Source organism: Mesoplodon mirus (assembly GCF_964341445.2).
Source record: "Mesoplodon mirus genome assembly, chromosome: 2".
NCBI lineage: Eukaryota > Metazoa > Chordata > Mammalia > Artiodactyla > Ziphiidae > Mesoplodon > Mesoplodon mirus.
In genome coordinates, this window is record NC_138977.1 from 29,816,585 (window position 1) to 29,841,987 (window position 25,403).

At 38.0% G+C, this 25,403-nt stretch overlaps 1 protein-coding gene across 1 annotated transcript; it reads left to right on the top strand.

Moving 5' to 3' along the window:
* Window positions 1-9,133: 9,133 nt before the first annotated feature.
* On the top strand, window positions 9,134-11,143 carry LOC309795407 (splicing factor 1-like; the record flags this gene model as incomplete). The annotated part of the gene is given in 3 exon segments (XM_082607720.1): window positions 9,134-10,575; window positions 10,577-10,905; window positions 10,908-11,143. Coding segments are annotated over 3 exon segments (1,905 nt in total). The 5' UTR covers window positions 9,134-9,235.
* Between the last annotated feature and the right edge of the window lie 14,260 nt (window positions 11,144-25,403).

Sequence of the window (25,403 nt, forward strand, 5' to 3'; positions counted from 1 at the left end):
GTAAGCTTGTCTATGTGTATAACAGTCTTTGTTAGGCTATTGGTAGGTATTACATTAAACCTATAGACCAATTTGACATCTTTACTATGTTCAGTCTTCTAATCCATGAATACTGTGTGCCTCCCCATTAACCTAGATCTTTGATTTCTTTCCTCAGCCTTTTGTAATCATCAGTATACAGATTTTGTATATGTGCTGTTAAATGTATGACTAAGCGTTTCATTTTTGTGGTGCAATTGTTTATTATGTCCTTAATTTTAGTTTCTGTGTGTTCATTGTTAGTATAAAGAAACGTGATTGATTGTGTGTTGATCATGTATCCTGCAACCAATTGAACTAACAATTTTTCTAGGCCTCCTATTTATTTATTTATTTATTTATTTATTTATTTATTTATGTATGTATGTCTGGTAAGATCATTGTTATGCTCGACACAGATCTTTATATCTACATATATAGTTGCATTTCTTCTCTTCCAATCTGTATTGTTAAAATTTATTTTTCTTGCCTCATTTCAATTTCTAGACCTCCAAAACTATGTTGAATAAGAGTGGAGAGAGTGGCCAACTTTGTCCTGTTTCCAATAGTAGAGGGAATATATTCAGTTTTTAATCATTAAAAATGATACTAGCCAGACAAGAATGTCACAAGAAAAGAAAATTACAGGCAAATATCCCTGATGAACATAGAAGCAAAAATCCTCAGCAAAATATTAACAAATCAAATCCAACTATACATTAAGAAGATCATACACCATGATCAAGTGGGATTTACTCCAGGGAAGCAAAGTCTGCAAATCAATCAGTGTGATACATCACATTAACAAAAGGAAAGAAAATAATCATATGATCATCTAAATAAAGGCAGAAAAAAATTTTAAAAAATTCAGTATTTTGAGATAAATATTCTCAATAAAGTGGGTAGAGAGGGAAAGTGCTCAACATAAAAAGGCCATGTAAGACAAGCCAACAGCTAACAGAAAACTTGAAAGCTTTCCCTTTAGAATTAGGAACAAGACAAGAAAACTCACTCTCACCACTATTATTCAATGAAGTATTGAAAGTCCTATCCAGAGCAATCAGGCACAAAAAATAAAAGGCATTCAAAGTGGAAAGGAAGAAGTAAAACTGTCACTATTTGCAGATGACATGATACCATATATAGAAAACACTAAAGACTCCATCACAACTGTTAAAACTAATAATCAAACTCAGTAAAATTGAAGGAAACAAAAGTAATATGCAAAAGTGAGTTGTATTTTTATACACTAATAATGAACTATCAGAAAGAAAACAATCTAATTTACAATTGCATCAAAAAGAAAACAATCTCATTTACAATTGCACCTAGAAATTCAGGAGCTGAAAGACCAGCATATTTAAAACTACAAGATATTAAAGAAATAAATTGAAGAAGACCCAAATAAATGGAAAGATATTGCTCATGGATTAGAAGAATCAATATTATTAAATGCCCATAGTACATTTAATGTACATTTAACATTCAATGCAATCCCTATCAAATTCCAATGGCATTTTTCACAGAAGTAAACAAACAATCCTAAAATTTGTATGGAACAAAAAATGACCCTGAGTAGCCAAAGCAATCTTGAGAAAGAACAAAGGTAGAGGCATTACATTCTCTGATTTCAGACTATCTTACAAAGCTATAGTAATTAAAACAACACTTTATTGACATAAAAACAGACACATAAATCAATGGAATAGAATAGAAAGCCCAGAAATAAACCCATATATATATATATATATATATATATATATATATGTCAATTAATTTATGATAAAGGAGCCAAGAATATACAATGGGGAAATGAAGTCTCTTTAATAAATGGTGGTGGGAAAATTGGACAGCTACATACAAAAGAATGAAACTGGACTGCTATCTTACACCATAAAGAAAAATTAACTCAAAATGGATCAATAAATTGGATGTAAGACCTGAAACTATGTAAATTCTAGAAGAAAACATAGGTAGTAGACTTGTTGACATTGGTCTTGGATATGCTTTCTTGATTCTGAGACCAAAAGAAAAATCAACAAAAGCAAACACAAATAAGTAGGACCACATTAAACTAAAAAGCTTATGCACAGTTAAGGAAACCATCATCAAAATGAAAAGATAGCCAACTAAGTGGGAGAAAATGATATATGTAATAAGGGGCTAATATCCAAAATATATAAAGAACTCATACAATTCAAAAGCAAAAAAAAACCCCAAACCAAGCCATTTTATTTAAAAATTGGCAGATCTGAATAGATGTTTTTCCAAAGAGGACATGCAGACGGCCAAGAGGAACATGAAAAGTTACACAACATCACTGATCATCAGGGAAATGCAAATCAAAACCACCATGAGATACCACCTCACACCTGTCAGAATGGGTATTAACAAAGATACGAAATAACAAATGTTGGCAAGGATATGGAGAAAAGGAAACTCTTGTGCACTGTCAGTGAGAATGTAAATTGGTGCAGCCACTATGGAAAATAGTATGGAGTTTCCTCAAAAAATTAAAAATAGAACTAACATGAACCAGCAATTCCACTTCTGGGTATTTATCCAAAGGTAACAAAAGCACTAACTCAAAAAAATGTAGGTGCCCCCACATTCAATGTAGCATTATTTACAGTAGCCAAGATGTGGCTATAATTAACTGTCTATCCATGAGTGAATGAATAAGGAAACTGCCATGTATATGTAATGGAATGTTATTCAGCCATAAAAAAGAATGAAATCTTGCCTTTTATGACAACATGGATGGACCTAGAAGGCATTACGCTAAGTAAAATAAGTCATACAGAGAAAGATAAATACTGTATGATCTGTCTTCTATGTGAAATCTAAATAAATAAATAAATAACCAAGCTCATTGATACAGAAAACAAATCGGTGATTGCCAGAGGAAGGGGGTGGGAGGGATGGGAGAAATAGGTGAACTTTTTTGTTTTATTTTAAGTAAATTGAATGAATGAATGAATAAATAAATAAATAGAAAAGCTGTTTTACACGAATAAGTTAATACTGACCCTCAAGCTTCATTTTTACATTATTACCGTATTGCCTTTATCCACATGATATGCATCGGTTCATCTTTTTATCCTTTATGACTTATGCAAACAGATCAAATTCTTACTTTTTTCAAGGTCCAGATAATGTATTAATTTTTATGTTACTTCATTCTTTCGTTTTAATTCTTTTTTCCTTGTTCTTTATATCCGATGAGTATATAACATGATATAACAGACATTTATGTGTGTCTGAATTATCTACATATTTTGCTATGGAAATTTAAATATAGATGAATAATATAAACTAGTGTAAGGTACCTAAGTGTTCTATCTTCAGCAATTAACTTTTCATGACCTACTGTGTCTCCTTTAAACCCTTCAACTCTCCCCCTCTCCTGTATTGTTTTAAACTAAATCCTAAACATCATATTATTTCATTCATAAATATTTGAGTATATATTATATTTATGAACTAAAAGATAAATTACTTTCAGTAAAATCATTTGGTGGTGAATAAATACATGCTTCAGGGTTGATTGAAAATTTAAGTTTTGGTTGAAATCACTGAAAGGGATCTGTGTATGTTAGTGTTAAATGTATGCAGTTTACCATATGCAATTCATATCTCAATGAAGTTCATATAAGTGAAAATTGCATAATAAATATACTATCATATTATTTACATGTAAATCTAATTTAGGAAGATGTTTTTAATGTAACAATGCAATATAAAGAACTCTTTTTGTAGTTAATGCTGTTTTAGTATTTGAAAGAACTTTTTGTGGAATAACAGCTCAACAACTTATAGTGAGGTGAAATCCATCATGCTAAAATTCTGAGACTGGCCTCGTGTATTGATTTCATTGGTAACAAAGAATGTACATTTTTGTAACGATCTGAGTCCATTCAGTAACAGAACTCACAGAGTAGTTTGAAAAAGGAACATTTAATATAAAGATTAGACTACCGTTAACTAGTAACATGATTTCCTACTAGGATAAAGAGAATTCTGGGAAATATAGGAATAGCAGTTGTAGGAATAAGGAGTAACAGGATCTGTTGATAAGAATATCCTTACTTCATTACCTTAAACAACAGATAAAACAACAGAGTAATATGCCAAATATGAATAAACAAAGCACAGTCTGATTTGATCGTACATGGAATTTTACCTTAATGGATTAACAGCTGGTCTTAATTCTTTACCTATTGCTTTGCCAGGAGCAGAACAGATAGACATTTGACAATAGTGTCTGACTTATACATTTATGCACAAACGCCTTGCTTTCTAGTTTTCCTACTTAAGGCTGATTCCATTCTCCTACGCAGTCTTTCCAGATTTTTTTATGACTTTTCTCAAAGAAAAAAGACATTTTTGGTTGGACACTATTTTATATACCACAGTAGAATAGTTGTTGTTTGCTTTCCTGTGCTTACAGACTCACAGCTGTCCCCAAGAGATCATCTAATATGATCTCACGTCCTTACATCATATATCTGATTCTACTAAATTTTTAAAGCACAACAGTAGTTCTTATTCTGTAACAGTAAAGTCTCCTAAATGGGTTCCCTATTTCCAGTACTCTGTTTTATCTTAAACCTTGCCTCTCATAATCTAATTTATGTATGTTATTAGACATTATTGCTTCATGTTCATTGGGATCAATATTTGGCTGGTTAAGGTAAAGCGCCGACTCTAGCAGAAGATCATTAACAAAATTATACTATATATCATTAACATTGTTTTTAAATTTAAAACATAAAAAGTACATTCATTCAGTAATCTATTATGTAGAGCCAATTTTCCCATAGGTATAATCTTATTAATGACTAACATTTGTCATCGTTCATTTAAATAGTACACCCACAGGACATCATCTACAATATTCAGCTGGGTTCTCTGAGCTAAGAATAATTCTAAAGACAGTGGCAAATTAATTTGAATTCATTATCATTTATAAAACTTACAGAATTTCAAATAAATAATATTCTTTCACTTTTCACTCCTTCCATTGGCTTATATAATACATGCTACATACCTCTTTATTGTGCTTCACAGACACTGTTGTATTTTGGTTTTTGGTCTTTGTTTTTACAAATTGAAAGTTTTTGGCATTGACCATTTTTCCAACAGCATTGGCTCATTGTCTCTGTGTCAGATTTTGGTAATTCTCACAATATTTCAACCTTTTCTGTTATCATATTTGTTACGGTCATCTGTGATCAGCCCTCTCACAAGGTGTCCCACAAGTGGTGGAGCCCTACAACTTACCCTCTCATTCCACCAGCTCTTAGAAAACGCAGATGAGACCTATTGCATTGATAACAAGGCTCATCTTCTATGGAACCCTCAAGCTGACCACACCACCCGTGCTCCTCGGGCCAGCTCAATGCTGATCTCTGTGAGCTGGATGTGAACAGGGTGCTCTTCCCTTGCCTGCCTTTCTTCATGCCCATCTTCACCCCACTGTCCAGCAGGGGAGCCAGCAGTACCGGGTCTTCAAGGTGCCAGAGCTTACCCAGCAGACGTTCCACTCCAAGAACATCATGGCCTCCTACGACCCCTGCTATGGTCCTACCTGACTGTGGCTGCCAAGTTCGAAGGCTGCTTGTCCAGGCAGGAGGTGGATGAGCACATGCCTAACTCCAAAACAAGAACAGGAGCTATTATTTACAAAACAGAAATAGGCCCACAGACATAGAAAACAAACTTATGTTTACAAAGGGGAAAGAAAGGTGAGGGATAAATTAGGAATTTGGGATTAGAATATTCTCAGTACTATATATAAAGCAGATAAACAACAAGGACCTACTGTATAGCACAGGGGACTATATCTAATATCTTGTAATAACCTATAGTGGAAAAGAATCTGAAAAAGAATATGTACATAAATATGTATATATATATGTTTATATATATATATATGTGTGTGTGATTCACTTTTCTATACACCTGAAACATTGTAAACCAACTATACGTCAATAAAAAAATAAAATAAAAAGAAAGAACAGCAGCTATTTTGTCAAGTAGATCCCCAACTATGTGAAAGCAGCTGTCTATGACATGCCACCCCAGGGGCTAAGAAAGTCCACCACCTTCATTGGTAACAGCCCGGCCACCCAGGAGCTGTTCAGGCATATCTCTGAGCAGTTCACAATCATGTCCAGAACAAGGCCTTCCTGCACTGGTGCTCAGGCGAGGACTGGATGAGATAAAGGTCACCCAGGCTGAGAGCAGCCTGAACGACCTGCTGTCCAAGTACTAGTAGTACCAGGATGCCATAACCAAGGAGAGGGGCAAGCTGTCTTATTTTAAGAAATACCACAACCATCCCAACCTTCAGCAACCACCACCCTGATCAGCCAGCAGCCATCAACATCAAGGCAACAGGCTCCACCAGCAAAAAGATTATGACTCACTGAGAGCTCAGATGATGGTTAGCATTGTTAGCAAAGTATTTTTAAGTTAAGATATCTACATTGCTTTTTTAGACACAACACTACTGCAGTTAGACTGTAGACTACACTTGTCCTATAGTAGTGTAAACATAACTTTTATATGCACTGGGAACCCAAGAAATTTGTGTGACTCACTTTATTGTTGGCTTTATTTTATTGCAGTGATCTGGAACCAAACTTGCAACGTTTCCAGTGTATGCCTGTACTTCTTTAAATTATTTGGTGCTATTATAAGTAAAACTAACATAAATAAATCAAATCAAATAAAATCATAGCAAGCATATATTTCATCCGATAAAGTTGGTCCTTAGCATACTAGTGAATAACATAGTAATGTCAGCATTAAGTATCAGTCAATATGGTAAACAGATTAATGGTGGTAAAATGACAAAGTCTTTTGAGTTAAAATTGTTTTTCAGAGTTTCTACTTACTTACTCTTTCTGTTCTAATATACACTAACAAAATTGATCACTTACATATCTAATGAATCTCTGCAAGTATGTGCAATACAAAGACATGCACCATGTTTTATTGAAAAAAAGTACCAACTTCAGAAATACTTACTCAACCACACATCTATTTAATCATTTACTCAACCATGGATTTAATCTCTTCTTTCACACTGGGCACTGTGCTAACTCTTGTATACAGAAGGACAGAAGAGTTCAAAGCCTGAGTGGATTCAAGTCCAGCTTTTCTTACTACATGAGTGATTTGGAAAAAAAAAGTCACTTTCTTATTCTAATGTTTTCTTCTGTAAGATAGAAAGTATACATTGATCTGATGAAAACTAAATGAGTTAGTACAGGGATGAAACTCACATAAACATTAATATAAATAATTGTTGACAGTACTTGTTTTTATCAACACACAATTTTTAAAAATGATGCTTATTGTAGGTAAGAAAAAAAAGAGATAAATGAAAAGTGAGACATAAGTAACCATAACTTCAAACCGTATTCAAGCTTCGGAGACACTGACCAAATAAGAGTAAGTAGACCAATCTCGAGGTTTCTGAAGGAGAAAGGGGGAGTCAGTATAAACTGCCCTGATAAGCATTTTGTTAGTTTGTTTGGCTCTGTTTCCTTTCTCAGATACAGAATAATTACAAAAGAGGTAAAGTCATCAGCACTGAAGAGAGAAATAAAATCTCCTTTGACACATAAAATGAGAATCCCATTAAGTTGAGCTAGGAAAATATTACTTAAGCCAAACCAGTGTTTATCCATGAAAACTTCCAAGGCACTGCAAGTGTGCATGGTCTTGACTATAAAGGTTAATTATCACAGACCTCCTTTTTATATTCATCTCTGAAAAACATCCCTTCCTTTTATAAAACACATGATCATCCATGTCATCGGGATACAGAAAGGATGGATATCTAAATCCCCAGATAAGTTGCAATTCAATTTTTAGGTAAAAGAACTTCACATTGATTTTAGTTCCTGTAATACTAAAGTGAACTATTTTTGTTTCCAAATTAACCTCTCAATGTAAACCCTCTGATAAAATGCTAATTTATAAGAAGATACATTCATACCTCTTACTAAAAGTATACCCTGAATCTTCACCAAGAATTCCTCTTCTGTGATTTATTTTATTTTCTTCAATTTTAAGTTTTACGGTCAAAGTTTTGGAACTTTAGTGTCTTTCATTATTTTTAAGCTAGTATTTTACACTTAGAAAACAATTTTATCCTACTATGTCCATAACAAATGATGTTGGGCTACTATGAACCAAGCCAAGTATAGCTGAGGAAAGAATTGGACATTATGGGGTAAATTTTGCACATATCATGTTTGGCAGGAATGTATTTATGTGGAGGCAGTAACTAAATCTAGAAAATGGATTAATACATTTATTAAACAAATATTTATAGACAAGTATCCATGTGCCAGGCACTTTTCTACACACTGGGGATAAAGCAGAGAATAAAGTGTACAAAAATCTCTGCCCTTAAAGTGCTGCAAAGATATTTTATTTTTATTATCTTATGAATCTGGGTTTATAAGTAATAAGAAATCAGGAGATTGGGTATAGAAAGTTTGAGTGAGTTTTAGGGGATTTAAACCAATCTTATGCAAAGAGAGCTTATGCAGGAAGGAGCAGACAGGAGTCTAACTCAAATAAGCATCACAGTCAGCACCTAAAGATTATCCATGATGGAGCCCAATAAAAGCGGAATGAGTTCTGTACCAACAGGAATAATGAACTTGGGGGAAGTAAGGAACACTAGGTGGCCTGTGCCATCAATGGATGAAAATGCAGAGCAAAACATGGCTTACTGTGAAGCTTCCTAGATGATTGAAGCAGCTGTCTGGCAAGGGGACGATTAGGTTGGCATGCTTAAAAGTGGAATAAAAAACTTGTACACGAACAAATGAAGTGCACGCTGCGACACCTCCCAGCCCTCCAGGCTCAGCCACCATTTCCTCGCCTGGTCTAACAGTCCGGCCAATCCCAGCGCGCATTGAGAAGGGCTAAGGCTCCGCCAATCGGAGGCCGCCTATTTCGACCCCTTACCTCGGCCCGGCCCAATCCAGGCTCCGGCCCCGTCGTCCCCGCCCCGTCCCCGCGGCGCCCTCTCTCCTCCCTCTTTGTGCGTCTCGCGCCGCCGCCGTGAGAGGACGGGCTCTGCGTGCTCAGTGGCAGTACAGTTAGGTCCCCTCCCCCAGAAGATTCGCGAAGGAGAAACCGCCGCCGCCACCGAAGAGGAGCCGTTGGTGCCGGTCCCTGGGGGGGCGCCATGGCGACTGGAGCTAACGTCACGCCGCTGGACTTTCCCAGTAAGAAGCGGAAGAGGAGCCGCTGGAACCAAGACACAGTGGAACAGAAGACGGTGATTCCAGGAATGCCTACAGTTATCCCCCCTGGACTTACTCGGGAACAAGAAAGAGCTTATATAGTGCAACTGCAGATAGAAGACCTGACTCGTAAACTGTGCACAGGAGACTTGGGCATCCCCCCTAACCCTGAGGACAGGTCCCCTTCCCCTGAGCCCATCTACAATAGCGAGGGGAAGCGGATTAACACTCGCGAGTTCCGCACCCGCAAAAAGCTTGAAGAGGAGCGGCATAACCTCATCACGGAAATGGTTGCCCTCAACCCTGATTTCAAGCCACCTGCAGATTACAAACCTCCAGCAACACGTGTGAGCGATAAAGTAATGATTCCACAAGATGAGTATCCAGAAATCAACTTTGTGGGGCTGCTGATTGGGCCCAGAGGGAACACCTTGAAGAACATAGAGAAGGAGTGTAATGCCAAGATCATGATCCAGGGGAAAGGCTCTGTGAAAGAAGGGAAAGTCGGGCGCAAAGATGGCCAGATGCTGCCAGGAGAAGATGAGCCGCTTCATGCCCTGGTTACTGCCAATACCATGGAGAATGTGAAGAAAGCAGTAGAACAGATAAGAAACACTCTGAAGCAGGGTATCGAGACTCCTGAGGACCAGAACGATCCACGGAAGATGCAGCTTCGAGAGTTGGCTCGTTTGAATGGGACCCTTCGGGAAGACGATAACAGGATCTTAAGACCCTGGCAGAGCTCGGAGACCCGCAGCATTACCAATACCACAGTGTGTACCAAGTGTGGAGGGGCTGGCCACATTGCTTCCGATTGCAAATGCCAAAGGCCTGGTGACCCCCAGTCAGCTCAGGATAAAGCGCAGATGGATAAAGAATACTTATCCCTCATGGCCGAACTGGGGGAGGCACCTGTGCCCGCATCTGTGGGCTCCACCTCTGGGCCTGCCACCACACCCCTGGCCAGTGCGCCTCAGCCCGCTGCTCCCACCAGCAATCCACCTCCACCGTCTCTCATGTCCACTACCCAGAGCCACCCACCCTGGATGAATTCTGGCCTGTCAGAGAGTCAGCCCTACCATGGCATGCACGGAGGTGGCCCTGGTGGGCCCGGAGGTGGCCCGCACAGCTTCCCACACCCATTACCCAGCCTGACGGGCGGGCACGGTGGACATCCCATGCAGCACAACACGAATGGACCCCCTCCTCCTTGGATGCAGCCGCCGCCACCACCGATGAACCAGGGCCCCCACCCACCTGGGCGCCATGGCCCTCCTCCAGTGGTACCTGGGAAATACACCTGTGGGCTCTGGGGTCTATCGCCTGCATCAAGGAAAAGGTATGATGCCGCCGTCACCTATGGGCATGATGCCGCTGCCGCCTCCCAGTGGGCAGCCTCCACCCCCTCCCTCTGGTCCTCTTCCTCTATGGCAGCAGCAGCAACAGCAGCCTCCGCCACCCCCTCCGCCCAGCAGCAGTATGGCTTCCGGTTCCCCTTTGCCATGGCAGCAAACTACGACGACTACCACCACGAGCACTGGCACAGGGTCCATCCCGCCATGGCAACAGCAGCAGGTGGCTGCCACAGCTTCTCCAGGAGCCCCTCAGATGCAAGACAACCCACTATGGTGCCCCTGCCCCCAGGGGTCCAGCCGCCTCTGCCGCCCAGGGCCCCTCCCCCTCCGCCGCCTCCGCTGCCTGGTTCCGCCGGCATGATGTATGCCCAGCCCCCTCCTCCTCCGCCTCCCATGGACCCTTCTAACTTTGTCACCATGATGGGCATGGGGGTGGCGGGCATGCCACCCTTCAGGATGCCTCCAGCTCCCCCACCGCCTCCACCACAGAACTAGACTCGGTTTTTAAGAAAATATATATTATATATAGAGAGAACTGGTCTCGTTTAAACACATGCCGAACCTCACCATATGGAACCAGACATTGGGACACACGCATGTGATTGGGTGCACACGTGTGTGTGTGCACGCACTGGGCTGGGCCAAGCGACCGAGGCCTTGCTTAGGAATGGGCAGGTGGTAGTAGGAGCGCCTGCTTGGGCTCTCCTGGCGCCCCGTAGCATCGAGTGTCTTCTTTGTCTTCTTTCTCTCCTCACCCAAATCCCTTTGCCTCTCCCCAAACCGGGCCGCCAGGATCCCTCCCCGTGGCGGCAATGGCCCGAGACATGAGAGTGAGGACTTTCAGCACCCATTGGTGACCCTTCCAGGCAGACAGCCTCAGCAGCGCCCCTGGTGGACAGGATGGTTCGGCAAAGCAGCCTGAGTTATTTTTATGGACGGAATCGGAACACACTGGCTCCATATTGTGAAATTTTTTTATTATTATTTTTTTCCTTTGTTATTTCCTTATCTTTTCCTTTCTTCAGACTCTGTCCAAGGAGATGCTCTCCCCGGTCTTCTGCTGCAATTAGATTCCTTTCCCTTTTTCATTCCTCGTTCTTCTCTTTCTAAGGAGAGAGGAACAAATGGCTCTTAGGCAAAGGCTTTTGGCCATCAGTGTCAGGCTAGTGGGGGGTTCCTTTGGTTCTAAGATTTTCAAGGTGCCATAGTCGCCCTGAGATTTTTTTTTCCTAATTTTAAACGTGGGGTTTTGTCTCTGCCACCTTTGTAGACTAGCAGGTTGACCCCCAGGTCCAGGGTCCATATCCATCCTGGCGTCCCTGCCAGCATTCGGGGCCACCTACGCTGCCTGGGCTTGTCTGCCAGCCAGCAGCACCCTTTCCACGCCCCTGAGCACCTGAGCTGCCTCAGATTCCATTTGTTCTTCTCTTTCCTGGAAGGCTTCCTTTTCAAATTTATTTTAGTCCCAAATGTCAGTGTTTTGCAGTGTCTAGGGGTTTGAGCCCTTTGTTTTCCGTTCTGCTTCCTTTTTTTCCTCCTTCCTCTTCATGGAGTGATTGTGTTGACAATAATGTATAGTGTGCGTTCTCTTCACTGGTTTATCTGCAGAAATTTCTCTGGGCTTTTTAAAATTTTTGGTGTATGATTCAACACTGTATTAAAGGGGAATGTTCCATTGAATAAAAGAGCAGTGTGGTTTTCAAAAAAAACAAAACAAAAAAACAAAACAACAAAAAAATCTTGTACACATTCTTCCTTCAAGCCAACTTTTAGAAATCAGTTATTCTAGATAGTTTACTTCTTTGCTGAGAAGGAACTCTTGATTTAGTTTTAATTGCCATTATAGAAAATAGTAAAATCTGCCAACTCTATGTTTTCTACTGAGTTATCAATGACATGGTACGAGTATTTATTTCTTCCTTGTGTCAGAGAAGGTTAAAATTACTAAGAAAGCGGATTCATCCCTGAAAAACTACAGTTAAATCACAGGAAGCATGGCCTTGGGGCTTCTAGGGTAAGGCAAGATTCACTTTGTCCTTCAGATTGTTGCTTTTGTATTGTACAGACATGACATTTTGGTTGGAATTTGTATTTGACAGGTCTGTAATGTAATTTTCCAGAATGTGTTGAAGTGGAACCCAAAACCGTAGGCTTCATTCAGTAGATTTTCTGCCTGGTGGAACATATCATTACTGTTCTATTTATTTTTACAACCAATGAATAAATGGATTATTTCAATTTGTGAAGTTCTTTTACACATAATCTTCCAAAAGGTAAAGATCATATGGCAATCCCTATATTTGTTCATGATTGAGCATTGATTGATCTGTAAGAAATTCCCTATGTTGAGTTACATTTTAGCATTACTTGTCCTAGCAGTTAACAAGTAGTATATTGGCTTAAAGAATATATATGAATAGAGGGAGAATTCTGTGGAATGATTTAAAGCGGGTTCATGTAAAAGTCATCCATAAGTACAGAGAATGAAAAAGGGATTTTACAATATAAAACCAGTTCACAATATGAGAGGAGAAATGATGCTGAGTCAAATACGTGTGCCAAGTGAAAAAGCACTGGGGTCTTGGGACACAGGCCTTTTGGTAATAAGAAGCAGAGATAAGGCTGAGGGTATTGGAGCTCGGCGATCAGGTATAGGTCATGCTGTCATCAGAGGGACACCTAGGTTTTTCTGGCCAGGAATGTAACACAGAAAAGAAAAGATTTATAGGTTTTAGGTATTGGAGTAAAAAAGTTAAGCCAGACATGATGTTTTAAACACTAGTTAACATGAAATTAGAATTTTAAAGTCAAGTATTATTTAACTTTTTCCATCAGATTAATCAAGGTTACCCTTGTGACTGTAGGGAAGCTATGACAACTTGAAAAAGAGGCTACTACTGGACATTATTGCAATTTTTAAATGTTTTTCTAGGTTTTTTTTTTTTTTTTTGCTGCATGTCTCTGTTCCATTAATAAAAGGTGGGAAATCTATCTCTTGACATTCAAATTGTAACTTTAATCAATCTATTTAGCGTGGTGAACTTGAGAATAAAATAAATAAAATACTTTATTAATATAAGAGAAACCTAAACAACAGTGAATTTTGATATTAAATGTATGAAAAGTTCTTATTTGCTTTTGTTCTCTACTTTTCAACATGAAGATATTGTATGCAGATAGAAATCATGATGCTGAAATCGTAGGTAGGTTATGCAAGAAAATGGAAATCTTAGAACTTCAGCATAAAAGGCCATCATATAACATAAAATTGATTATTTTTTATAGTAGGAGCACATGCATAAAGTGTTCAAACAAAGGGTATTATGAATCAGGTACCTGACTATATCCTGTGGCACCAGACTGTACAGTCAATCTAGCTTTTTAAAAATTTTCCATTAATTTTTCTGCTGGTCTCCAGGAAGCTTAGACAAATATGATAAGAACCTCCTGGTACTTCTCAAGCCTATCATAATCAGCAGGAAATCATTAATGTGAGGTTATTTGAAAATGAAGCAAGCATAAACTTCTGGGCTCTGGGTCTTTTTAAAGAGAATATGAAACATTCACTTAGCTTGAGTCAGAGCTGACTTTGCTTCCTCCTTCTCACTGATGCTTTATATATAACTCTCTACCTCAACTTGCTCAGACCTATGAAAGTTGCCTGACCTTTTTGCCTTAGTTTCCCTCCCTGTGGTTCAGCCTCTTCTTTTGCTGGACTATGATGAGAGAACTTGGCTGATGCCTCTTATCAATCAACAGTCTATTGCATGTGGTTTCCATAGGAATTAAATGAGATAATACACATAGGGGCTTAGCATATTGCCAGTATGATATATTTTATAGTTAAATGCTCTTTCCATACCTTAAAATTTTAATGTAAAATTTAAATTTCTCATCCTACACAACAATTCCACACCTAGATATCTACATAAGGGAAATGAAAACTATGTTTACATAACCAAATGCATGCAAATATTCATAGCAGTGTTACTCATAATAAACAAAAGCTGGAAATATCTACATTTCCATCAACTGATGAATGATAAAATATGTATACTGGCTGTATATTGTGTCCCATATATCCATGTCCATTTGGAACCTTGGAATATGACCTTATTTGGAAGTATTTGCAGATGTAATTAGTTAAACAAGTTCATGTTGAATTAAGTTGGATCCTAATCCAATGATTGGTATTTTTATACTAAAAGAAAATAGAGGAAAAACATAGACAAAAAGAAGAACCTCATGTGATGATGGGGACAGAGATTGGAGTGATGTCTTTACAAACCCTGGAACACCAGGGATTTCTAGCAATCACCAGAAGTTAGGATGAGGCAAAATTCTTCCCTAGAATCTTCAGAGAGAGGGTGGCTCTACCAACACCTTGATTTAGGTTTCTTGCCTCCAGAACTGTGAGAGAATGTCTCTGACAGCCATAGAAAACCAACACAATGTAGTACAATGAAACACCATTCAGGCACAAAAATAAATGTGCTACAGACATATATAATAAAGCATGGATAAATTTCAAAATACTATGCTAATAGGGAGAAACCAGATTTAAAATATCATATAATTCATGGTTCCATTTATATGAAAGATCTGCCTACAGAGGTAGAAAGTAGATGAGTGGTTTCCTGGTGAAGGAGGTGAGAAGGATTGTCTGCAAATGAGCAGAAAATAATCCCTTTGAAATGAAGAAAATGTCAAACTGAACTGTTTTGATGATAGCACAACTCTGAAAATTTTCTAGAATTATGTAGACACGTAACTAAATTTTATAGTATGTTTATTATACCTCAATACAATTCTGTTTAATATAAAGAAGAAAAGATGCTGTGAAGAAGAGTAACAAAAATAATTAAAGTGAAAGAGTGCTGTGGCACTTGAGAATATAAACAAGAGTGATGGATTGGGGAAAATATAAATACAGACTCTCTGTTTTCCTGGACATACCTTTTTTGTTTGAATTTTTTCTCTTTTAAATCCTAATATATATATATATATATATATATATATATATTTAAATCAATGGATATATCGTCTAGACAGAAAATCAATATGGAAACAGGAGACTTCAATGGGACAATTTTACAAACCTGATTTTATGATACCTACTGAAACATTGAAATTTCCATTGTGTGGAAGGGTTATATACATATATATTTATTACTTATTTGTGGTTTTTTAAAATATTAGTCTTCTATTTAAAAAAATTTTTCCTTCTTCTCATGTACCCCTCCCGCGTGTGTTCTCTACTTTCAAGTTTCTTTCCATCCCCTTGGTAAGTTCCTCTCTTTTGATGGCGAACTCCGTCCTGAAAGCACATTTTTATAAATTTCATATAATGCCAAATCTGTGAGAAACAAATAATGTTAGTTTGGAAATAAATTTGAAGGCCTTGGCTTTTTCATTATTTTTAGCTTGTGTCTTTTGTAAAAATTCTTAGGGAAAGAACACACTGCAGGGCTTTTAGAATACTTAGATTCATGAGAAAACATATGTTCTTACTAAATTGGCATGCCATTATCTTGAGTTAGTCACAGAGACCAGGAGTAATTAGTCAGCCTCTGAGTTATGACGGAAGATGATGTGTCCCAGAATGATATATGTATCAAAATATAGCCTAAACTGAGCCCAAATTCAACAAAATATCTTGGATTTCAAACAGCCTATACTTTTAACTGTGTTCTTCCATCCTGCTTTCCCCTATAAAGTTTATCATAAAATATGAGAAAAATGTAGGGAACATAAGGTGATCATAAAAAGAGGAGTAGGGATTTATAACGGGGAATCAATTAGGACCACAAAAATGTATAAGTCCAGTATAAACAAACAATGGGCCATAGATCTGGCTGAAAGCTTTGGAAATGAAAATGAAATGAGGAATTAAGTAGATTGATATTGCACAATAACAAAAAAATAGAAGCAAACCAATTGCTCATCTTATGGTGAAAAATTAATTTTATCCCAAAGTTCCCTGTAAAAATTACACCAGTGTAATTAGCAATGCCTTTAAAAGCAGGAGTTTAGTAAACATCAAAATTTTTCTTCTAACTTCCCTCAAAAAAATGTTAATGAGACTCGTTCCATAAAACCATTTCCAAAGGGCAATCATAAATGGCAAAATCTAAGCTCTCTGTTGGCCTGGTTAAATTACAATGTAGATGTTTACTGAATCTTTTTCAAACATTTCTTTATAAATACCATTATTTCTCAAAACTATACATCCTATATAAATGCGTTAACAATAAATTGCTAATATCCTAAACTAATTTTGGTTAAAGAGTTTCCAGAATTGCCCTTGGGAAACCACCTGTTTGATCTGCGTGCTTTTTCCCATCCTGCTGTTACCCTGGAGGGCAGTAATGGGTCCTAACCACTCAGTGTAGAGAGATCCAAACAGGCATGCTTTCTAAGCAAAGACCATGAGAAATTGAGATGTTTGCTGAGACTTTTGAGACAGAGTTATATTCTTTCTTTAAAAGACAAATTTAGTTGTGTATCTTTTTGACATTCTGCCACAAATTGTTGTTACCACTGTATAGCACCTGAACATGTCTCCATCTCAATGTAGGACAGCATCTCATGGGTTCTGATGTTACGTGTGAGTGGTAGTCCAGTAGAAACAGGGAGAAGACTACTGGTAACTTACTGTTATTTAACTATGCCATTTTGTCTAAGTCAGATTTGTTGTATTTTCTATTAATTTATGTTTAAATGTTCCATACTTATAAAGTAGTATATACCCAGGGATAAAAATTTAAAGGGTAAAAAATGGTATCAGGGTACAAAGTAAATATTTTTCTATTCCTGACTCTGAAGATGAACAGAGTCAATTTACCACTGCAAAGGTGAAAATTGTTAAGAGTGCCTGTGTGCTTCCAGAAATATTCTATGCATACACAAGGCAATATGTTTAAAATTCCTTTATTTACTACACAAGTAGTAGCATATTCCTCACCCTTTTCTACTTAATTATTTCACCAAAAAATGTATCTTGGAAATTCCTCCATATTAAAAGGACTGCCTCTTTTGTTTAATGACTTTATGATTTATATAACTAATCCTCCAGAAAAATCTGGTTGACTTGATCTAATCTTTTGCCACTATATATAATGATGCAATAAATAACCATGTATATGTTTTGTTTGGTTTTTTGTACGGTTGCAAATATAAGTATATATGTGTATGTACACACACACTCACAAATACAAAATTGTCCCCACAGTGATCATACTAATTTACTTTTCTACCAACAGTGTATGAAAATATTGAACCCCCCCCACCCCCAGATCTTCTGACATAGTGTGTTATCCACCTTTGGAAACTTTGATCACTTGAGGGATTAAAAACTAATCTATGTGGCTTATTATTAGAGAAATGCAAATCAAACTACAATGAGATGTCACCTCATAGCAGTGAGAATGGTCATCATCAAAGAGTCTACAAACAATAAATTCTGGCGAGGATGTGGAGAAAAGGGAACCCTCTTACACTCTTGGTGGGAATGTAAATTGATACAGCCACTATGGAGAACAATATGGAGGGTCCTTAAGAAACTAAAAATAGAGCTATCATATGATTCAGCAATCCCACTCCTGGGCATATCTCTGGAGAAAAACATGGTTCGAAAGGATACATGCACCCCAATATTCATTACAGCACTGTTTACAATAGCCAAGACATGGAGGCAACCTAAACATCCATCAACAGGTGAATGGAGAAAGAGGATGTGGTACGGATATACAGTGGGACATTACTCAGCCATTAAAACCAATGAAATAATCCATTTGCAACAACATGGATGGACCAGGTGATTATCAAACTAAGTGATTATCAAACTAAGTGAAGTCAGACAGAGAAAGGCAAGTATCATATGATATCACTTATATGTGGAATCTAAAAATAATGATACAAATGAACTTATTTACAAAACAGAAACAGACTCACAGACTTAGAGAACGAACTTAAGGTTACCAAGGGGGATGAGAGGGGGGAGGGATAGATTAGGGGTTTGGGGTTGGCATGTACACACTGCTATATTTAAAATAGATAACCAACAAGGACCTACTATATAGCACAGAGAACTCTGCTCAATATTCTGTAATAACCTAAATGGGAAAAGAATTTTTAAAAGAATAGATACATGTATCTGTATGACTGAATCATTCTGCTATATGCCTGAAGTCAACACAATATTGTAAATCAACTATACTCCAATATAAAATTTAAAAAAATTTTAAATACATTATAAACTAAAGGACAAAAAATACTAATCTACGTTTTTTCTTATTATAAATAACATTGAATTTTCATTTTAATTTCTTGGTTTGTGAACTAACTTCACATCCTTTGTCAAATTTCTTTGGATTGTTAATCTTTATTATTTTTTTTCTTATTTTTTAACTAGTTGTGGAAATCAGTCCTTTGTTATAAGTTGCAAGTTTTCACAAGTTTTGTATTTGTTTCTTCATTTTGTACATGCATTTTTTCTTCATGAAAATTTTAAAATTTTGATGACTTTTATTTATACTTGCTAGAGAGTCCACACATTATCCTATCCTTTATTCCTTTTATGTTCTGGCATCGGCTGGGTCCTATGAACTAAATTGCAGTCATTTGAACATCAGTCTGAATGTCATACAGAACACTCTCTTGCTTAGGCCCATTTAAAATTTGAAACTTTATGATTCACCTGATAAGTGGGTTGTAGTAGTATGACTAAATGGTTTATATATTACCTTCAAAAGGCAAAGGGGCTTAGAGAGCTTCATGGTCTTTTCAGTGGTAGGATGTGCAAGATGAAATAATTTTTCATTACATTAGAAGGGATGTTCTAGCATACACTAGACAAGGGCAAAAGCTTTCTTTGAAAAGGTCCAAATAGTATACTTTGGGCAGTAAAGGCTATGTTGCAACTACCCAACTTGATAATGTGGCAGAGCAGAAAAGTGACCTTAACCTGGGCAAATAGTGTGAATATACATTGCTGTGCCTCTCAGGCAAATGTTCTTTCTGATTATCCTTTCTCATGGAAATCAAAAAGAACCCTGTTATTAGATTAGCAGAAAATTCCAGAGTCTGAGTTAATCATTTTTATTAATAAAAAAAAAAGTATACTAACTTTGGACAGCAGCTAAGACTGGAATTATCACTTGGTTAAATTTAGGTTCATGTTACCTGCCTATGATTCTTCTTGTTTCTGTATATATCAAAGCTATAAATTAAATAGTGATGTGATGGTGGCTAGCACTTTTACATCCTTTAATTCTTTGAACATGGCTCTGATCTTTGCCATTTCAAATGGAATATGATATTGTTTCTGGTTTATTATTTTGTCCCAGTCTGGGGTGGAGGAAGAGGTACAGTTTCAGAAATGTTCACTTGGTCTTTTTTTAAATTATAATGTGAATGACTTCACAGGTCAGAGAACCCATGTGAGGATTCCATTGCTGTCTATTTATTCTTATGATAAAATCAAGTGTGGAGAAATAGTTTTAGAATTATTCAGTAGACCATTGGACCTATGATGAGATGAGTTTCGGCATTGATTCTGTCACCTGGGCTTTATAGGGAAAGAGCATTGTGTTATTTTGATCCCCATGACATTAATGTCAACTAATATCCTGCATCAAGCAGTCCATGAAATTCTGTATATTTTCCTTTCCCAATAGATATCTACTCTCATAAATGGGCTCAAGTCCCTTTGAGAGAAAAATAATGATTGTACATACTTGCTGTGACATTTTGTACTTCCTCAAGAGTACCTGGCCTCCAGTTTAATCAATGTACTCTAGGCTGAGAAATATCTCAAGTCTGGAAAACTTTCAATGTACTGTGACTGTTCACTGTGACATTTAACATCAGCCTTCTTTTGTTTAACAATCATTCACTCTTGATATTTTCTGGTTACTTATGTCAAGCAACAAATTAATTGACTGCCCACCTATTTTGCTTCTAGGCAGAAACCACCTGGTCTCTTGCCACCGTCAGTGATGCCTATGGTTAAAGTGCGTACGGATTGCCAGTCATCGTGCACCTAATGGTTATATGAAGACACCCTATGTCTGCTATTCAAGAATCCTGACCTCTCCATTGACATTAGGTAGACAAATCAAAGCTGAATATCTTACCATCATTCCTTGCTCACAAAGGACAGCCACCACTAACTTTCTCAGATATGCCAATGCCTCCCTCACTAGTACATTTCTTATCTCTCTGTGTGTGAAGGAGTGCTTTCTGGATCATCCTGGGGATCATTTTCAGTCACCAGGTTCTCAGGTCTTAGATAACATTCATTCCAATATGCCCACATTTCAGAGCCATTTGAACTGAAAATCTGTACTTTGTTGAGAGAGTTATGACAGGTCTAATTCATTTACTATAAACCATAGCTGTTCTACATACATATAATTTCAGGCATCCTTGCCAATATGTTAAATTTTGAGTCCTGAGAGAATTCCCCCATATTGACAAACTTTCCCTTCCATTCATTTATCCTTCCTTCACTGTTCCAGCCCCATCAAGATGCACACTCAGGCATTATCTTGCAATTGCTGCCAGTGTATGCTAACATTTCTCAGCTCCTTGGTGAATACTTTTTCTTTTCACAGCAGGGACAGTCCTTTAGGCTCTATGATGCTGAGGTATGACTCTTGCTGTTGATATAGAAACAATGAAGGGAGACCGTGGAAGATCTGGAAGAGGTTAAGCATAACCATGCAAAACATCTTTCTCAGCTGAGAGCTTTTTATGGTCAGGTAATGAGAGACTGCATTCCTCTAGCAAAAAGGAAAGGAGCCATTTCTGCCAACCCAGAACATTTAGAAGATTTGGGTTCAGATTTCTCTAGCACTTACCCCAAAATACCAATCCCAGGTCTCTGAGTTCCCCTCTTTTCATAATATTTTAGCATGGGAGCCAGTGATTGAACTGTAGCTTGCTTTATAATTCCACTGCTTTTGCTACCAAACCTTGGGCCTGATTTCCATCACAGTTTGAATTTGCCAGTAGGAGATGAGTGTCCCTTTAAACAGTGCAATGACAGCCTTTTAACTTTCACACTGTGCCTTGGATCAAGTGTTTGCTAACCTCAGACTGTTATTTTTTCAAAGTTTTTATGGCCATTAACAACTGTCAGACAACCTCTCAATCCTTATCATTACCATTCCTCCCTTCACCTTCTAGTTCTCAATCTACTGCACGAAACAGTCCATCCTTTCTGCCTTTTACTCCCATTCTCAAGTAAAAATATTAATAATTTGTGATGCTTATGTATATTAGGGATAATTATCACCCTGGTTTCAACAGGCAATGGATTTCTAGCTAATCATAGGACCAGTGAGTACTCTAGTTGTAGAATTCCGTTGTAAGAGTCTATTCCAAGGACACTTATGCTACTAATTGTCTTAGGCAAGCTCTTCATCTCAATAACAGGAAAAAGAAGATTTTAAACACTGACTTGACAACACTGAGCATATGAATAAGATCAAGTGGGGCTCAGTCCCACTTGTAACATATGAAAACAGTGAAGATCAGATCTTAGAGGTGTACCATCACAGGGGTGAAGAAGCTGGGATATTCTTCTAGGCAGAATAGTTGCCCCCCACACCGCCAAAGACACCTATATCCTAATCCCCACATATGTGAATATTTTAGGTTACATGGCAAAGGGGAATTAACATTGCCTAAGGAATTAAACTTCTGAATCATTTGGTTTTAAAATGAGATTGGGGGCGGAGTCAAGATGGCCACATGGGAAGACACAGAGTTCTTGATTCCCCACAGCTAGGGTGCCTGCTGGATGCTAGTGGGGGAACTTGATGTCCAAGGAGATGGGAGGAACCCCTAAGTGAACTAGTAGGACGTGGGGGGACTGAGGGGGAAGGAGAAGTGGAAGCTGGAAAGGACAGGCACCCCTGAAGGGTGGCTGAGAGGGGACAGGGGTTCCCACCTGGAGGGACCTTCTGAGGCTCGGATGGGAGGAGGGTGATGAACATTTCCCCTGCCCAATTGTCAGAAGTCTGCCTGGATCTGGGACCGGATCCTACACCCCCAGAGGCCCCATCCAGACTTGGTTGGTCCTCGGGGCATAGGAGGGAGGCCAGGGGAGAACAGGAAAGGCAGGCAGGAGGGGACCCCCAGCATGGGCGGAGTGGGAGAGGAGCAAAGGGCATATGCCCCACACACTTGGGCTCAGGAAGCCTGCTGGGCTCCCCAGTGGGGTCCCCAACCCTCTGAGACCAGAGGCAAGCCTGGGCTCCGTCTGTTCCATTGAGCCTAACCCCCACTCCCCACACACCCCCAGGGCCTTTTCCAGCCCTGTGGGTCCTAAAAATAGGCCACACCTTCCACAGCCAAGGCCTTTTCCAGGTTTTTTTTCTTCTCTTTTTTACTCTTGTGGTTCTGTTTTACCTTCCAGTTATTGTTTCATCTACTTTTTTATTTTTACTTTATTTCTAACATATCTGTTAGTTTCCTAGTCTAATTTTATTTTTTACTCTTTGTTATTTTTCTGTTTTTTCTTTTTTTGCCACCTCGTGCAACTTGTGGGATATTGGCTCATGAACCATGGGTCAGGCTGAAGCTCCTGTGGTAGGACCTCTGAGTCTGAAACACTGTACTGACAGAAAACCTCAAACCCCAGGGAATATTTATCAAAGTGAGGTCTCCCGGAGATTCTCATCTTGGCAAAAAGATCCAGCTTTACCCAACAGCCTACAAATTCCAGTGTTGAAAGCCTCAGGCCAAACAACCAGTAAGACAGGAACAATCTCACTCATCAAAAAAAAATAATAATAATGGAATGGCAAAATAATATGTCACAGATGAAGGAGCAAAGTAAAAAGCTACAAGAACAAACAAATTAAGAGGAAATAGGCAATCTACCTGAAAAAGGATTCAGAGTAATGATAGTACAGATGATCCAGAATCGTGGAAATAGAATGGAGGCACAGATTGAGAAAATACAAGAAATGTTTAACAAAGACATAGAAGAACTAAAGAAAAACCAAACAAAGAAGAACAACACAATAACTGAAATGAAAAATAAACTAGAAGGAATGAAAAACAGAGTAACTGAGGCAGAAGAACGAATAAGTGAGCTGGAATACAAAATGGTAAAATAACTGCCAAGGAGCCAAATAAAGAAAAAAGAATTGAAGACAATCTCAGAGACCTCTGGGACAACACTAAATGCACCAACATTTGAATTAAAGGGGCCCCAGAAGAAGAAGAGAAGAAGAAAGGGTCTGAGAAAATAGTGGAAAACTTCCCTAACATGGGAAAGGAAATAGTCACCCAAGTCCAGGAATCACAGAGAGTCCCATACAGGTTAAACCCTAGCAGACACATACCAAGACACATATTAATGAAACTAACAAAAATTAAATTCAAAGAAAAAATATTAAAAGCAGCAAGGGAAAAACAAAATATAACATACAAAGGAATGGCCAGAAGGGAGTGGCAGGATATACTTAAAGTGATGAAAGAGAAAAACCTACAACCAAGATTACTCTACCTAGCAAGGATCTCATTCAGATTCGATGGAGAAATCAAAAGCTTTCAGACACAAGAGCTAAGAGAATTCAGCACCACCAAGAGGGCTTTACAACGAATGCTAAAGAATCTTCTCTAAGAGGGAAAAATAGAAGAGGGAACACCCACATAAACAAACCTGAAACAATTAAGAAAATGGTAATAGGAGCATACATATCGATAATGACCTTGAATGTAAATGGTTGAATGCCGCAACCAAAAGATGCAGACCTGCTAAATGGATACAAACACAAGACCCATATATATGCTGTCTACAAGAGACCCACTTCAGACCTAGGGACAATACAGACTGAAAGTGAAGGCATGGAAAAAGATATTCCATGCAAATGGAAAGCAAAAGAAAGCTGGAGTAACAATACTCATTTCAGACAAAATAGACATTAAAATAAAGACTGGTACAAGAGATAAGGAAGGACACTACATAATGATAAAGGGATCAATCCAAGAAGAAGATATAACAATTATAAATATTTATCCACCCAACATAGGAACACCTCAGTACATAAGGCAAGTACTAACAACCATGAAAGGGGAAATTGACAGTAAAGCAATAATAGTAGGGGACTTTAACACCCCACTTAAACCAATGGACAGAGCATCCAAACACAAAATGAAAAGGAAACACATTCTTTAAATGATGCAATAGACAAGTAGATTTAATTGATATTTATAGAACTTTCCACCCGAAAGTTGCAAAATACACTTTCTTCTCAAGTGCACATGCAACATTCTCCAGAATAGATTATATCTTGGTTCACAAGTCAGACCTTGGAAATTTTAAGAAAACTGAAATCATATCAAGCATCTTTTCTGACCACAATGCTATGAAATTGAAAATCAATTACAGGAAGAAAACAGTAAAAAAAAAAAAACCCACAAATACATGGATGTTAAACATTGCACTGCTAAATAACCAAGAGATCACTGAAGAAATCAAAGAAAAAATTTAAAAATACATAGAAACAATTGAAAATGAAAAAATGACTACCCAAAACCTATGGGACACAGCAAAAGCAGTTGTAAGAGGGAAGTTTATAGCAGTTCAATCTCACCTCAAGAAATAAGAAAAATCTCAAACCGTCTAACTCTACACCTAAAGCAACTACAGAAAGAAGAACAAAGAAAGCCCAAAGTCAGTAGAAGGAAAGAAATCATAAATGTCAGAGCAGAAATAAATGAAATAGAAACGAAGAAG